The 17696-nt window shown below is 31.9% G+C and overlaps 1 protein-coding gene across 1 annotated transcript; it reads right to left on the bottom strand.

Annotated features, from left to right (window-relative positions):
• Window positions 1-936: 936 nt before the first annotated feature.
• On the bottom strand, window positions 937-6416 carry LOC100801444 (uncharacterized). Its single transcript, XM_003517429.5, has 3 exons — window positions 5100-6416; window positions 1450-1992; window positions 937-1254 (listed from the first exon to the last, which is right to left on the bottom strand). Exons 1-3 carry the CDS (start codon window positions 5985-5987, stop codon window positions 1150-1152), a joined length of 1536 nt encoding a protein of 511 aa, XP_003517477.1. The 5' UTR covers window positions 5988-6416; the 3' UTR covers window positions 937-1149.
• Window positions 6417-17696: the final 11280 nt, after the last annotated feature.

Below are 17696 nucleotides of genomic sequence, written 5' to 3' on the forward strand. Positions count from 1 at the left end.
ATCATGTACAATAAAAATTTTATTTTTGTAATAATTACTTCAAAATTTATAGTTAAAATAATTTCTAATTGACCAACAGTAAAAAATTTCATACTCACCAATATTAAGCTACTCTATTTTACTATATTTTTGGGCTCAAAGGATTGATGACTTTACAGAGACATTTGTTACATCCATTCTCGTTCTTTGCTTATTTACTCTCCTTTTCAATTTGTTTTCTAAAATATACACAGACTTCCCTGTTTACATAGAAAAAGGGAGTGAATAAATAAAGAAGGGAAGTGGATATAGCAAATCTGTTTTACAGATTAGTACTTCTGATGAGGCCGTAAGCATTGCAATACTGAGATTGGGCTGGACATTTATCTATATTCGTATCACAAGGTTCATGAATATGCACACCTTTATCACCCCCCCCCCCCCCCCCCCCCCCCCCCCCCATCAAATTCTTTTGAAATTCTTATTCGTTTCTTTCCCTTTCTTATACTTCCCTTCTTGATAGTGAAAAAGGTCTCGTCCTGAATCTCATTTTTGTCGTGTATACCAATTTACCTAGTGTATTGAAGTACGTACGTCAATAGATTACAGATTCAATTAATTTTGGGGTCTTGTACGAAAAAATACTATTAACTTTTAAGTTTACGAAGTATTATGCTAAATGTGATCCAAAGAAAATGGGGTTAAAAAATTCTGCAAGACCTCTTTTACGTTCAGGTGTTTGTAATAGCAATTTAGTTAACCAAAAAACACTAATTAGTGATTTATGCTTGGGGTATATATATTGAGTGGGAGACTCGTTGTAAAGCACGCATATGATTTTTTTTTTCCTTTTTTTCTGTTTGTTGTGTACGCATCTTAATTCTAAGGATTATCTCCGTCAATGAAAAAAAAATTACAAATTGAACGTCTGAGCTATTAATCTGCAACAGAATTAAGTTGAAATACAAATTCGTAACCAATAATATAGCAACAATTATTATGTATTACAACAAGTACGTTCTTTCCCCACCATCCAGTTTCGGGATACTCAGGAAGAATATAATGGCATTAAAAATTCAAGTAACGTCCAATAAATGAAGAAATAAGGTCGAAGAATATATACAAAGAGCCTAATATATATAGGGTAATATTAATCAACACTTGTCACAATTAAGCAGGTTCACTGAACTCACCATCTCTACATACAGCCACTTCTATCTTCAAGATTCCTGTCTTGTTCGATTTCATCACTCTACAACAGTTTCTCCTTGGGGCCTGCAGCCAAAACATATCAACAAAAAGCCGAAACACCAACATTATTAATTTCTCAATAGATGGTGCCACAATTAGTTTCTTCAAGTTAAAATTAATTACCTGAAGCCTCGAAAGTTTAGAAATAAGATCACTAAAATGACGAGGATGAAGATAAAGTTATAATAATATTTAAGGATTAAGATTTTAATAACTTACTCTATCCCATAGATGCGGGTCTTTCTTCTTATGCACCTCTATTTTGTCAAGAGCAGAAGGATCAGCCATATTCCATCGACATTCTGGAGAAGGAATCGGATCTCTTTCATAATCAGTCACTGTTTGTTGCAAGGTAGAATTGAGTTTTGCCTTTGAAAAGTAAAACACGAAAGGTTTCTGACACGGGTTTCTGCTAAACGGGCGTGTGTTGAAGGCATATGCAGTGTAATCTGCTCTTCTATACCAATTGAGAAATGTTCTTGAAGGCATTTCCATCTCCCGCTGTGTAAATATCCCGCGAAATATCTGAACAGCAAAACCCCATGACACTGAAATGGTCCATCTCCTATTTCTGTCATGGCAAATGGATTGTTGAATGAGAGATGCCGAGTCAAGCTTCATTGGAATGGTTAGCCGTTTAATGGCTTCTACTCTAGTGGCATTTGGGAAGATTGGCTCAACCACATCAAGGTGGTGCAGTGACACCAATGGAGTCACTGGATGAGCTGCAAGAAGCCCAAACAAGTTCCCATACACATCATACTGTAAAGAAAAAAAAAAAAAAGCTGTAAAAACTTGCAAAATACTACAGCAAACAAGACTACATTGATTGTGCAAAACAACAACAACAAAATCTTATCCTAAGTCATGAATCACGCTTCAAAAACAAAAAGTTTGAGGAATATTATTAACCATGAGATACACTGATTCTGCAAATTAAAATCAGAAAGAAATATCATGACCTGAATTAATGATGCGTTGTTCACCAAATAAAATAAATATGTCTATTATTACATAACATATAAGTAATAAACATCTTTTTATATTTTGGATATAATATAGTACTTCTAATGAATATATATATTTACTTCTATTTCCTAGGTTTTTTTTAGAATGGTAATTAATCCAGATGACCAAGCCTAGTTTTGCAATGTCTCCGTTAGCTAGCCCTTCAAGATACAACACCAAATTACGGGCCAAAAACAGCACATGTCCTCATCATTTATAGTGTGGTCTTGCTTGCACAACTTTGGACCTGGCAACTACCCAAAACCTAAGGTCCTATTTGGAGTTGTTCTTAGTTTTGAATTTTGAAATTTTTAGAATTAACAACTAACTTTTAGTTTTAGTTTCAAAAAAATCTTAAATTAATTTTTAAAATATGATTAGTTTCGAAATAAAATCATTTTTAAAGTTTCAAATCATATTAAAATTAGGTTAAGACTATTTTAATTTGTGTGACAATGACGACAATAGTAATCTTAGCAGTAGTCGTACCAGTGATGATTGTGATAACAATGATGGTGACAACGACATTAGTAATATCAATAATGATGATAATGACAGTGACAATAATGGGATAGTTGAGGTGACAATGGAAAAAATGGTATTGTTGTTAGTAGTGACATTAATAGTGGTGATGACATTGATGAAGGTGATGGTGGTAGTGGTAAAAATATGGATGGTTATGATAATGTCTAGGGGTGTTCATGGGTACGGGTCATCTGCGAATCTGAATTAACTCAAACCGATCTAAACAGATTGAGTTGGGTAAGTTATGTATTTGGATCAAAATCGAAACGAATCGATCAAAATCGTTTATGTATGGATTGGGTCACGGGTTTAAATTTATAGATCCGATCAAAATCGAATCAAACTGATAAAATTTTTTAGAGTTGTTTGATTTGATTTTAAATACTAATATTGGGACTCCAAGTATTGAAACTGCAAGCATTGGGACAACTATTGTTGGACTTCTTAAAATATTACTTTTAGGTATATTGTTATTTGTTTACCTTTTTTTCATATTTATTTTTTCAGTCATGTTTATAATATTAATGGATTATATTTTATTTATTTGTATTAGTCATTTTAGAATATTATGTTGATGGCATTAAATGAATTAAGTTTACTACTTTCAAATATTTGATAATATTGTGTTAATTGTATTGGATATTTAGATGAATAATGATATAAAATAGTAGTTTTAAGAAGAAAAAAATCAAATTTAAATGGGTAACTCATTGGCCCGAATCGAACCAAATGGTTCATGATGGGTTGGGTTTCAAAAAAAAATTATAAAAATCAAACCGAACCAAACTGATCAAATTTGATTAGATTAGGTCATGAATTTAACTAAAACCGACTCAAACCAGCCCGCAAACACCTCTACTAGTGTCAATGACAATGATAATAGTGATATCGATGTTGATAGTCATTGTGGTGACAGTCAGTTATCACAGCGACAACGATGATAATGATGACGGTGGTGTTAGTGTTGGTGTTGGTGATGTGGTGGTGGAGTGACAATAATAATGATATTAGTTGTGGTAGTAACAACATGATGACAATAAGAACTGTAATTATCAAATGTGGGAAATACATATTTTTTTTAAACTAAAAATCAAATTCACAAATATTTTTTCCTTGTTTTGAAAATAAATGTAAAAGTATTTCAAAAATTATTAAAAAATCATTTCAACTCCATTTTTTGTCAAACACATTTTATTTTAAAAATTACATTTAAAAATTAAAAATTAAAAATTTACAATCATCCCAAAATGGATCCTAATTTGTTTAAAGCCGAAATAGGAGATACCTAATTAAACTGGAACTCAACTTGGAGCTCTTGCAAAGGAATGGTAACATAAAAGTCAAATTTTGGAAACCTATGTGAATTTGAAAACATTGAAGAGGCAGTTGTTACCAACCACCATCCCAAAATGTAGCGTGTTTTGTTTGTAAGAGATTTGCAGTTAGATGCAAAATATTACTATTAAACCAACGATCAAGTTCGGTAGCAACTGATTTTCTGTATAGTTTAATACGTTAATAATTAAAGCATTTAAAAAATAGCACCATGCATACATAAAAGAAATTGCAGTGCTATGAATTTTCAAATTCTTCCTTCTGTAGCTAGGTTTGTTCTTAATTTTTATACTCCGATGGTGTCTACTGAATTTAAAAGCGTCAATTCGGCCAAGTAAATTCATTCAGGCTAATCCGTTAAGGGGCACCAAAATTTCATTTCTTTCTTTATCTTTTTAATTTACTTAAATATTTCATTAATATAATAAATAACATGCAAATCAAATTCTTACATAATTTATCTATGAATATACGTAAAATATAAAAAATAAAAATACTTTTAAAAATATTAATATTTTATAAAGAAAATATAATTTAAAAAATATTTGTAAATGTTGTTTAATTTAATTAAATTATATTGATAATTTATAAATGTCTCATTATATTTAATATTATTTGAAAAAAAATAGAAGAAAAAAAGTAAAAGTTTTCATTGTGGTAAATTATTTTTCTATCATCATTGTATTTTAATAACAATAAAAAAAAAACTTTTTATCTTTAATACCACCCACACGGTTCACTGATGTCGAGGGGGAAAAAAGTTACGGAAAAGCTGGCAATTGCCAACAACAGTAAAAATGGAAAGCTCTACTGTTCTATTCTGGGAGAGTTCAGCACCTCTCACTCCAATGCAGAAAAGGAAAAGGAAACCTAGTTGCTTTGTCCTTTCTCCAACTCCCACACCAAAAGATATTAATATTAACATCACAAATCCTATGACAACAGTGAATTAATGCATGAGACAGTACGGATTACAGAAGCAGGGTGAGGAGAGAACAGACCTGGTGAAAACCGATTTCCTTAGTGAGTGGAACACCGAGTTCAGCCATGCAAGCTTGCATTCGATCATCGGAGCCATAGAGAGCAGGATAGCGCTGAATACAACGGTCCTGCATTTTGCTCAGAGCTTTGGCCAAAGGGTAGCTTATGGCGAAACCGCCCCCACCATAGGCCATGCCGTAGGAGAAGAATATGTTCTGCAAGTGACTCTCCGACAAGCTCCCAATGTAGTACATGTAGTTGTGGTCGTACTTGTTTAAAATCCTCAGCAGATTGTCCGTCACGAAAACGGTGTCGTCGTCGCCCATCACGAACCACCGCACGTCCTTGTGCCCCATACGCAGCGTTTCCGTCACGATGCGCGATATTCGAATCGCGGAGCGGTGGCCCAGCTTGTTGGTGTATACGAAATTGGAAGTGTCGGTGGAAACCTTGGTTGGTGGCAACCCTTCGCTGGGGTTCCTCTTCACGCGATCGTCCAGCCACACCACTCCCCTCATCTTCTCCTTCTTGTACCAAATCTTTATGTAGTTCTTTCTGTGTTCCCATAGCTTCGACGACGCCGCGATTCCGAACACCAGGTGCCGGAGCTCCGTTTTCTGCCCCCGTTTCCCCTTTCCGGCACGGGAATTGTGGGATGAAGATGAAGATTCCGCTTCCGGCCACTCCGTTCCATTTGAGGAAGAGAAAGAGGTTGTGGAGGAGAGGTGGTTGATGATGAAAGGCGCGTGGTTGCACGTGCTTGATGACGTGGACGTGGATACCAGCTTGAGAGTGTAAGCCATGTAGGTGAGTGAAACCAGGAACATGAGCCATACCATAAGCTTCTGGGAGGCCGAGGATCGTGCACATCGACCCTGATCCCACATTACTTTCTCCGAACCTTTCATTCTTCCACTTTTCTCCTCTCCTCCTGTTTAAATGTGTCAAACTCTCTTTCAATACCGTTCACAGAGTCACAAAAGCTTTTGCAATTTCTTTTTTTAATTAAATATTGAAAATTATATATAAATTAGAGATCTCCTAGTACGTACGAGATATCAACACTGAATTTTAATGTACTTAAAATGAAGAGGAGAGAAGCGGAATATTTTTTTTCCTCGGAAATATCATAAAAATGTAGAGCTAATCAATTAAGTGAAAGAGAATTCACAAGGGAAGCTAGGGTTGCAGAGAGCAGAGGATAGAGTGGAGAGTAGAGCATGCAAAGGTGCCAGGTTGCACACTCTTCCTGAATTAAACCAAGTTCCTTAATATATACCAATATTTTAATTGTACAATAAGGGATCACAGTTAAACTAGAGATGAATGTGTTCGCGTGTGACCACTGGTGTGTGTATATGCATGGTATATATGCAAGTGGGGGAGAGTGAATGAATTTGATAATTATCGGAGTTAGTGAAACGTCTAAATTTCTACTTTTATAAGGTTCCTATATATGTTATATGCTATTACCATATATGATAGTGAACAATTTCTACCTCTCTTTGTTTTTGAATCTTCAGGTAGCTAGTTAAGTCCTTAACTACTTTCCTAACAAACAAACTACTCTGTCATCTAAAAACTGGCAATAGTAAGTTCCGTTTGGCTTTTTCTTTCGTTTATCTTGTCGTTAATGACCAAATGCTATATACAACAAAATTACAATACGGATTCTTATTGTTAGCTTTTATTAATATATGTACAAGAATATCTCAATTACTTTTATATAAATATTAAACTTTCGTATGAAAAAAAAAATCTATATATGATTCTTCGTGTGACTAGCTAGTGTTTGATTTAATAACATAACATTAACAATAGTGACCGTGCTTAGCCTTTCTTGTCCGAAACTTCAGACGACAGTTCCTTTTTCTTAGGAATTGCTACTTTTCTTTATAAAATGACAATTTCAGAATTTCTTGACCCACAAAGGAAATCAACACCTTTTAAGAAAAAATTAAAGGAAAACAATAAAGTCAATTCTATGACTTGTCCAGTAACTAGTCGTAAATATGTTGGTTTGGGATGAATTTATATATTCTTTTACGTAAATTATATATATGAATCCATACCAACAGAGACGAAGTGGAAAGAAACAAACTAGAGAAAAACAAGACGCGGCTTCTTTCTTCTGATGTATGTGTGACTACGCACACATGGAGAAACATCTTGTTGGTCCCCAAGCAAACTATAGACACGGTAAACAAAAGTCACATTTGGTAGCATCTTTTTGGTCCCCAAGTCATCATTTAGAATGTGTTTGGATGGAGAAATTTAAAATTTTAAGAAATTTTAAATTTTAAGAATTTTAAATACTTCAATTGAAATTCTTTTATTTTCAAAATTTTGTATTTAAATAAAAAAAGTTAAAATTATGAGGATAAAAAAAATGAATGAAAAAAAGAAAAAATATCATTGGTGTACTAGTTATACGTGTTCCTGAAGAGCACTTTAAGGAGAGAATTTCAATTTTTCACCTTTTATAAGAAAATTGAAATTCCAGATTTTTAGTTGTTTAAAATTCTGTTTTAAAATTTTAAATTTTTCATAAAAAAATATTCAAACAATAAATTCTAGATTATCAAAATTTAAATTCTTTAATAAATTAATTTTCTGAGTTAAAATTCTCTATCTAAACATAGTATCCAAAGATACTCTTATTGCATGGAGAAGATTTTGATATTATTATTCTGCCACCAAATGTTGAATACTAATTCTTGTTTTTCTTGCAAGATAGAGGCCAAATAAACGAAAAACGTGAATTTTAGTTTTAAATTTTGTGTTGTCTGGACGCTTTCTGAACATCACGTGCGATCATAAAGAATGAAAGACGACATACGGATTCTGACAAGTGACAATAACATTATAGAATCTCCTTTAGTTGCATGCATGGAGTTTGGTATGGTGACTGATTTTGGTAAATTGATGTCCAAAGAGTCCTTATTTTGATACATATTACTTTTTTATAATTTATTTTTATTTCATTTTTTTCTTTTTTATCTCTATATTTTTCATCATATGACATATCTATCATATTTATCACTTCTTTTTCTACCCTTTTCCTTCTTCTCTCTATCTCTCTTTTCCCTCCACCCCAATTCACTCCAAAATAGGGTTAAACATTTATCGTTTAATTTTCATGTCCAAATTAATACCAACACCATCACACATCGATCGAACTTAAACTAATGTATTTTTTTTTAATAATGAGAAAAATTACTAATAAGAATAGAATATTTTCATTATGTAAAAGAAAGTTATAACCTCTTCTTTTTTGCATAAGAGAAAAACAATATTTTCTTTTAATAAAATACTACTATACAGGACAACACATAATGAGACATTACAAAATTATGATAAAGAAGCTGGTGGAGAAAGTTGTATTTAGTTTATATATACGAAAATTACACGTTATTCATTGTTATTTAGTGCAACAAATCAAAATAAGAAATTTCATAGCTAGTGGACTAGGGGTCGTAGGGCCAAAATGTTGAGCTCCATGGAGGAGAATGGAAGTGAAGAAGATGTTCCATTGTGCAATTAATTCGTGCGATAGTGAACCTTTACGGGATTACGGATCATTAATTATTAAGAGTGAGGAGCATATATTCGCAACAAGAAGCAATTTCCATGAATTATTAAGAGCGAAGAGCTAAGTAGAGCTTAGAGGAGCGTCCTTCATAAGTTATGATGTTAATTTTACAACAATATGAGATCATATTAGGTCTTCTCCTTCTTCAACTTCCCAACCAACTTGCCAATTTTAATTTGTCCGTTCACATAACCCCTTCATCAATTCCCCCTAAAACAATTTCCGCATGTGTGTGAGATTTCCTTTTCGTACGTGTTTGTGTGTCTATAAGTAGGTATAGACGTTTTGCCAGGTGGATATTAATAAGGTCCTTATAAATAGAACATATTTTTTACACCTACAAAAAGAAAATTCTAGTACGTATATGGGGTTATATTCTCATTTGTCGTGACTTCTCATTCAAAATAGAAAAATATACACAGATCATCTTTTATTTTAAGAAAAAACTTGTTTATTACGAATAACTTTTCGTAAAATTTGACGAATGAATATTATTGGTTGAGATTGTAAAAGCAGGATATTTTTTTGTGTGAAAATAGCATTTTATAATGTATGGTCAGTTATTGCCATCATTCGTGCTTTTGTGCGTAACAATTATCTCATACCAAATAATATTGTCCTTATTTTAAGCATTCAACTAACACTTTATTTTTCTCTATTTGTTTTCTTATCACATGATAATTCTTATCACATATAAATCTTATCGCACCTACAAACTTTTTCTCTTTTCTTACCTCTCTCTAGGTATTGGATATCACATTAGATGTCTATCAAATATTTACCTTCAAAATATTTTGATGAGGCTGGGGCAAGCGTACGTGTAAATTTGGTCATTTTGCATTGCACATCCTTTTAAATAGTTGTGCGTGGCCTCTTCGTTCTGTTGGCTTCTTGGTGGTGCTTTGACGTGATCATTCATAACCAACTCAGAAGGTTATTTGAAGACACTTAATAGGTACCAAAAAGGGGAAAAAAAACAAAAAGAAAATATTTTTCTACGTGTGCTAATTTTTTGTTTCGATAAACTTTGTGTGCTAATTTATACTTTATTAAAATGTATACCGTGCATTTCATGCAAGATTTACTCGGAAGTTTAAAAATGATGAAGGTATCATAATTTCTTTTTATTTTATATGATAAAAAATATGTTAAAAATTTGTCATCACCCTGACCCCACGTTAGTTTCTCCGAATCATTCATTCTTCCACTTACGCTAATTTCTCTCCTCTGCGATACAAAATCCCTGCAGTACCGTTAAACGAAAAAACAAAAAAGGCTCACGAGTAACAAAAGCTTTTGCAATTTTTTTTTTTTAAGTAAAAAGAAAAAAAAGAATCAGATTTCCTAGTACGCTCCAGTTACCGGACACACTCAATTTTGAAGAAAATGAAGGAGAGAAATAAAGAAAATTTAATCGGTAATATTTTAAAGTTATGTGCATGTGGGGAGAGTGAATGAATTTGACAAATTCTGGTTATCGGAGTTAGAGAAACGTCTAAATTTCTATTTTGATTAGGTTCCTATACATGCCATTAATTAGCCCATTACCATATATGACAGTGAACAATTTCCACCTCTCTTTGTTTTTTTACTCTTCAGGGGGTTAAGTGGTTGACTACTTTCTATCGCAACAAACAAACTACTCTGTCATCTAAAACTGGCAATAGTAAGTCTCGATTGGCTTTTTCTTTCGTTTATCTTGTCGTTAATGACCAAATGCAATACACAACAAAATTATAATACGGATTCTTATTGCTAACTTTTATTAATATGTACAAGAATATCTCAATAATTTTTATATAATATATTAAATATATCATATGAAAAAAATCTATGGTTCTTCGTGACTTATAGGGATTAATAACACAACATTAACAATATATAGTGACCGTGCTTATAGCCTTAATTTCTCGTCACAATTGGTACGTAGCATATCTTGTAGGTCCCCTGGTCATGATTTATTGTATGGAAGGGAATTATTCTGCCATACCAAATGTTGGATACTGGATTTTTGACAATGTACTATATGAGGGCCGTCCCTGTGCGCGACATGGACCCTGATCCCAAGTTAATATAATATGAAATCTTTAATCTTATTCTTTGACAACGTATCGTGTGAAACCAATTAAGTGAACATCAGAAATCAGCAAGTGAAGTTACTATCACAAAATTGGCAACCTTACAGTATCACAACCTCTTTTTCTCACCACCTGCGTCGAAGCTGCTGGAAAAGTGTACTTAGATAAGTAAGTCAACCTTATCAATATATAGATGAAGTAGAAGCAGAGCACTAGTATACAAAACAGTATTTATTTTACCTTTTATCTATAATTACGAGAATTTTCACCACCTACAATAGTGTTAATATAACTGCCTTTTGTTTTGCTTCCTAATTTGTGCACCCTATTATAACTCGCAGACAAAGAAAATAAAGTATTGAGACTTGAGACTCACGTCTCAATCTCATGGCCATCAGCGCAAAAACACCAGCGAGGGGCATATTTGTCTCGTAGATTTAGGCAATAGCCCCTCTTTCTTCCTACCCTCAAAAAGTTAAACATGGGCCTAATTTTTCCTAGTGTGGGCCTGAGTGGAAGATGGAGTAACCGGGCTCATCCAATGTCCATAGACCCAAATAAAAGGCTCTACAATGCCATGCAGGGAATTGATACCTTATTGCTATTGGCCCCTACATTAACGCGAAAAATACCATTTTATCCTTTCCTCTTCCCTTCACCTTCTTCTCACCAAGATCTGAATCACGCAACCATCATCACCTCCATGCTGCGCAACGGTCCTACCCTGTCTCCTCCGATTTTATTTTAGGCCCAGTTATATCCATTTTAGATGTATGGTTCAGACCAACTTATTATCACAAGATATTAAATTCATTTTCTAATGTCTGTTGAGACAAATGTTCAGCTACACTGTTAGCTGGAGGTTTTTTTTCTTTTCTGGAACAATGGTATAAATATTAACTAATGAATATTAGATGATTAAGTACATAGCAATAGCATAGCGACGAAATGGACAAAACAAAATTTCCTTTGGCACTTTACATACATCTAAAACTGGAGGTAGCTAACTGATAAGGGAAAAAAACCAATAAAAGAAAACATATATGTTTCCTTGGAGAAGGAGCGCTAAGTAAAAGGGAATACGAATTACATGGGAGCATGAACAGGTAGATGAAGTAGTACAATAAGAACTAATCCTGGTTGAAGCGACTAGCTAGTTTTTCCTTGGAGAATTCAAGCCCGACGAAGAGGCTCTGGAAATCACAGAGATGATCGAATGAAAAGCATTGGCTGCTATCTTTGACTTTATCTGCCCTCTTTTTGGAAGTGGCTTTTGGCTTCTAAACCTGTTCCTGTTGGCAAATTCAGCAGCTGAAACACGACCCATTCTGTTGTTCATTCTCTCAAACAAATTAAACTGATCAATCAATATCTTTTGAATGTAGGTAGCAAGTGTTTTTCTGATAAGAAGAATGTATGGTACGTATGAGTTTATATAGAGAACCCTGAATAAGTTTATCGAAAATTTATTATTTTTAGGTGGTAAAACCCGTGGGCGAGTGATTACAAAAGAGGGTGAAGCAGCTCTGTCTCGATGGTGGGAGTTAGGGAGCATGCCAGCTAATCTGTGTTACCGTATAAGATTCCTTTCCACTCAACGCATGACAAGTTAAGTGTCGAATCCATAGTTTTGATTTTCAGTGAACCAAAAATAAATCATCACATAGATAGAGTATTGGTGTTTTCAGCCTTCACCAGTGCGAGCGATGAACACGTGCGGCTAAATCAGTGGTATCTGCTGCACCGGTACCAATGATTTTGGTCTCGGATAAGTTTGTTAACATTTCATACACCAATTGTTTCATTTTTTAGTCGCTGTCCTCATTTTCAGTGTAAATTAGAAAGCTAGCTGGCTATGTATTATTATTAATTAGAGCCTGCAAGTCAAGTAAATTAATATTAATGTTGGATGGTGATGCGGTCTCACATGGTTATGAAACTTGTTTTGCTGATATCAAACACGACCACCGTGCACAATCTTCTCAGTCTCACAAATACGGGATACTAATACAAAAAATAAAGGTTGGCCTCTCCGTTTTATCTTAATTCCTCGCTCTTTCTGAATTAGTCTTTTTTTGTCGTGGTTGTCTAGGTGCTGTTTGGTTGACCCAATTGTATATATAATGTGGAAGATTCAGGTCTGCCTCCTGTTTGCTTAGACACAACAACATGAACGGATAGAATTTAATTGTTCTGTTTCATGGCATTATTAGAACATTTGTGGAAAATTACATTAAAATGAGAAGGATGTTATACAAATATGAAATTATATGAGAATAATTTAAATGAATTAATTATTATTATCAATACTAATAATATGTATCTGTTTTTTAATAATATATTATTTAAGAATTTTATTGTTAAGCCTAATTAATTTAAGATAGTTATAAGATGAGTGAGCCAATGAGAAGTTTTGTATAAAATTGTAATTGTTGTTGACTTACTGCTATGTTTTTGAGAAATATATGACTTACTGCTATGTTTTTGAGAAATATACAACAACCCGTTTCTATTTAGATAAATAACAAATAGAAAAAAATTGAGATATTATTAAAAAAATTTACTTATTTAGGCAAGCAGAACGGAATAAAAAGAAATGTAAAGATTTTTGTTGTCATTATAATTTTTTTTTATCTAATTGTTGTTCCATACTGAGCTTAAGGCTCAATCAGTATAATAGCTCATCTCAACTCAAATTATTTATAATATCTGTTAATAATAATAATAATAATAATAATAATAATAATAATAATAATAATAATAATAATAATAATAATAATAAACATGATCATAGTTTCAGCCTGTGCAAAAAAAAAATTCCGCTGCAACATTATAATAATTAGGTTTAATTACAAAATTTATCCTTATTTTACCTATTACACTAAATCACACCAATTATTTTAAAAGATAAATATAATATATAAAATAAGAATAAAACTTATATAAGTATATATATTATAATTTATGTGAAAATAAAATTTAATCTTATATATTATATTTTAAAAAATGATATATAAGATTATAAAAATATAATAAATTAAAAAAATTGAATTTTGAACTATTTTCACATAAAAATTATATTAATACTATATTTTGAATCAAATATTCAAATGAACACTTATGTGTAATGATAAAAGAGTGTGTTTCTTTAAAATTTAATGGTCATGTCAATGGTTAAAATTATCTCTGAAACTAAGATTGTGTATTTTGAAAAATAAAGATACTTAAATACTGAATTAAAAAATACAAAAATTAATTTAGTGTAATAGACAACAGGATAAATTTTGCAATTAAACCTAATACTTAATAAGCTAAAGGCTAAAAAAAACGTTGAAAGTATAACTCTAACGTATGAAAATTTGGAGTCACTAATAATTCCTTTTTATTTTATCCTTTTCATTTAAAATTGAATTTTTTTAATAATTAGAGCATTTTCTTTCATTATTTCCTATAATGAGTGAATAATAATAAAAATAATTTTAGTATTAGTAAAAGTATTACTTGAGATAACAAAATAAAAGATAAGAAAAAAAACCAATATGAAATACAAGTAAAATATTATTACCCAAATAACATAAATAAAAAAAATAGCATTCAAGTTATTTCACTTTTGTAAAATTGCTAATTATGATAGACCTATATATAATTCAAGGGTGTGCAAATGCACCTCCACAAATTTGGTAAGTTACATTTCAATGTCTTGAATTTTTGTTGTTTTTTTCCTCTAATTTATTATATTTGAACCCATTACTCTTCAATTTCTCACTATCCAATAACTCAGGTCTACCATAAAGAATATGATTATATTAAATACAGAAAATATTATTTACGTAATAAAAAATCTTAACAGTCGAATTGATTCGCTTGTGTAAAAGGACTCATTAATGATATATGTATCTTATCATAAAGAATAAAATTATATTATTTATACTTTTTTTTATTTCTATTATACTACATATTTTTTCCACTAACCTACAAGTATTCCTATAAAAATAAAAACTACTTATAACTTTTTTTGGCCTTAGGCCCCATTTCTACCCATAAATAAAGAAAAATATTTATAACTAACGGTCATAATTTATCTAATAAATCAATCATATCTTATAAACTGATTATGATTTAATTTAGTTTAATAATTGTCATATCATATAAATTGATTATGATTCGGTTTAAAAATATTGTCCCTAAAGCAGTCATACAAATGTGTGTACCCACTTCCACTCTGCATGCATTTAGTAGTTTCTTTTTTCCTTACCCTTGTTAACTTTATTTAATGGATCAGGTGCCACAACGATTAGGACACAGTAGACCTTATACCCCGAAAAAGGTCCATTTAAGATCCTACATTACCTAATATTTGTATTCTCATCACCTACAATTTTCTCACTACTAATATTGTGATTACTTACATTTTTAAGATCCTATGAAAAGATCCATTTATCCTACCAGCATTTCCTCACACCCGAGTCCCCTTCCTTCTCTTTCATGCCAACATTTTCTACTCCATTTTTCTTCACACCTCACATAATACTTCATGTTTTTATTTTATTAACTTTAAATTTTATTAAAATTTTGTACAGATATATTTCAATTTAAATTATTTTAAAATTATATGATATATATATATATATGTATTATATGTTTTTGTTAATTTAGATTATGAAATTTTTTAATTGTTTATTAATATGGATTTTTTCGATTAATGTTTATTAAAAATTTTCTTAATTTATATTTTTTATTAAATGAAATTTTTAATGTTTATATACATGAATTTTAATTTTTAACATGATTATTGAAATTTACATTTTTAATATTCATATTTATTAAAAAATATAAAAATATAAATTAATCTACTAAAAATTGAAAACGGAATATTATTAAAACAATATAACGGAAATATGATTCGTCAAATAATGTTCAACAAAATCATATTTAAATTTTGTAATTGGCACAAACAAAAAATGGAATCGCATGTTTGCTGTAGTATAAGGGTTATGTACATAATATTAAACACAAATACGTTCTCACCTATAAAATGTATAATAGATATATATTTTTGTACGTGAAAAAAATATTTTTGTTTTAAGATTTTATTACAATAGAGATAGCAGGATAGATATTTGTATCTTCCCATAGGCTTGCAGACAATAACAGGAAAGATAACTTTTTTGTTATTACAATTTGCACTTGTAAACATGGCGATTGAGTTACAATTATGCTCTTAACACCGTGAAGGAAGAGGGTTGTAGTTTCCAATGATGTGGAAGTTTTTCCTCATTTTAAGAGAATGTGAAGTGACAGAATTTCTCTCAATTATGAGAGATCACTCCTCGAATTCCTTCCTCAGGATATTATGGCATTTTCTATGTTTTATTTGAGTGAATTCCAAGCTTAGAACTTAACACCAACACATTTAAGTAGGGTAGAAAAGTGAAATGCAGGAGTCTCGTTAACATTGAGTAAGGGGTAGTAAGGGCACCGAATCAGAATCAGATTTCCATTTTTGCTTTGCGCGCCATGGCATTTTCACCGAGGCGGTTGTGGTTCTCAAGTGCGGCAAACTCGCTTCGCCAAATTACAAGTTTCTTCAACACCGTGCCTTTGTCGATGTTTCGATACCAAAAGGAGATAGAGTCCCAATATTGGTGACATTCTCGGAGAAGGTGTAGTCACTTACAAGAAGAGCGCCAATCTGGTCGCAATCAAAGAGATTATAAAGGTAAAGTAACTCTGAATGTAATAATTGTATTACCCTATTCGATAATATAAAGAGGGAGATCGAAATTATTAATTTGTTGATTGAGCAGGACCTGCAAAATATGATCTTATTTTTTCCTTTTAATTTCAATCATATATACATCTTTTAATTTTTAATGTAGTGGAATCACATGAGATTTGTGTGGGTAAACACCCCTCAATTTAATTTGATAAGTTACATTTAAATATCTTTTTTGTGTTTTGTTCCTTCTAATTTATTATATTTGAAGCTGTTACTCTGCAATTTCTCACTATCCAATAACACCAGTTGTCCCATTAACCCAAGTCTCGGACCTGCCACTATCTATCATTAAGAATATGATTATATTAAATACAGAAAAGATTATTAACTTAATAAAAAACAGTAAAAGACGAATGGATTCCCTTGTATAAAAGGACTCATTAATGATACATGTATCCTATCACAAAGAATAAAATTACTCTAGGAGTCTAGGTTGTGTGTTTTAGTGTTCACAATTGTAGAAATCTTGCGCATGGATGGTTGGTGGTGTGGACTTCAGTCAACACTAAGCAAGTTAGACTAGTCCAATGTTTTTAGTCGAGGCAATGAGCTATGCATGTTAAACTTCGATCCCAGTCTGGAACAAAATTACAAAATTAATATTTATTTATTTTGAGTCTTACATTTGACGTGTCACACCGAAGAGGTTGAGTGTAAGGAGCAGCAATGCTGAGAGAAAAGGATGAGAAATTTGCAAATCAAAATACACAAGGTAAAATAATAGTTGAAATAATTCCAAGCCGGACCAAGAAAAGAAATAACAATATTCTTGGATTTCATGCGAAGTCAGAAACAGCAAAACAAATGGAGCAGCTAAGCGAACTAGGGACTGATTCCTTGGTTAAAGCTAGAGAAAGTTCTTTGTTCTTTTGCGCAAGTAAGTCATATAGGCCGAATATATTAGTGTCAGCGAGTTGCCATTGCTTGTCAATGGTAATGTTTCACTAAGAAAATTTACAAAATGGATGCTGTAGTCAAATTATCAACCAGAGCTTCATGCCATTGGCCGGGAATAAACTCCAACATCACAAAGAGGCTAGCCATCAGGCTCCCGCCCAGCAGAACAAAATGCAACTTGCACTTACACAAGATGGAGATACAACGACACAGCATCAAGAAGAATGTCCTAAACAAATCTTGGGATAGAAATAGAGTTTTAGCCATGGCA

This window comes from Glycine max, chromosome 1 (genome assembly GCF_000004515.6).
Source record: "Glycine max cultivar Williams 82 chromosome 1, Glycine_max_v4.0, whole genome shotgun sequence".
Taxonomy (NCBI): Eukaryota; Viridiplantae; Streptophyta; class Magnoliopsida; order Fabales; family Fabaceae; genus Glycine; species Glycine max.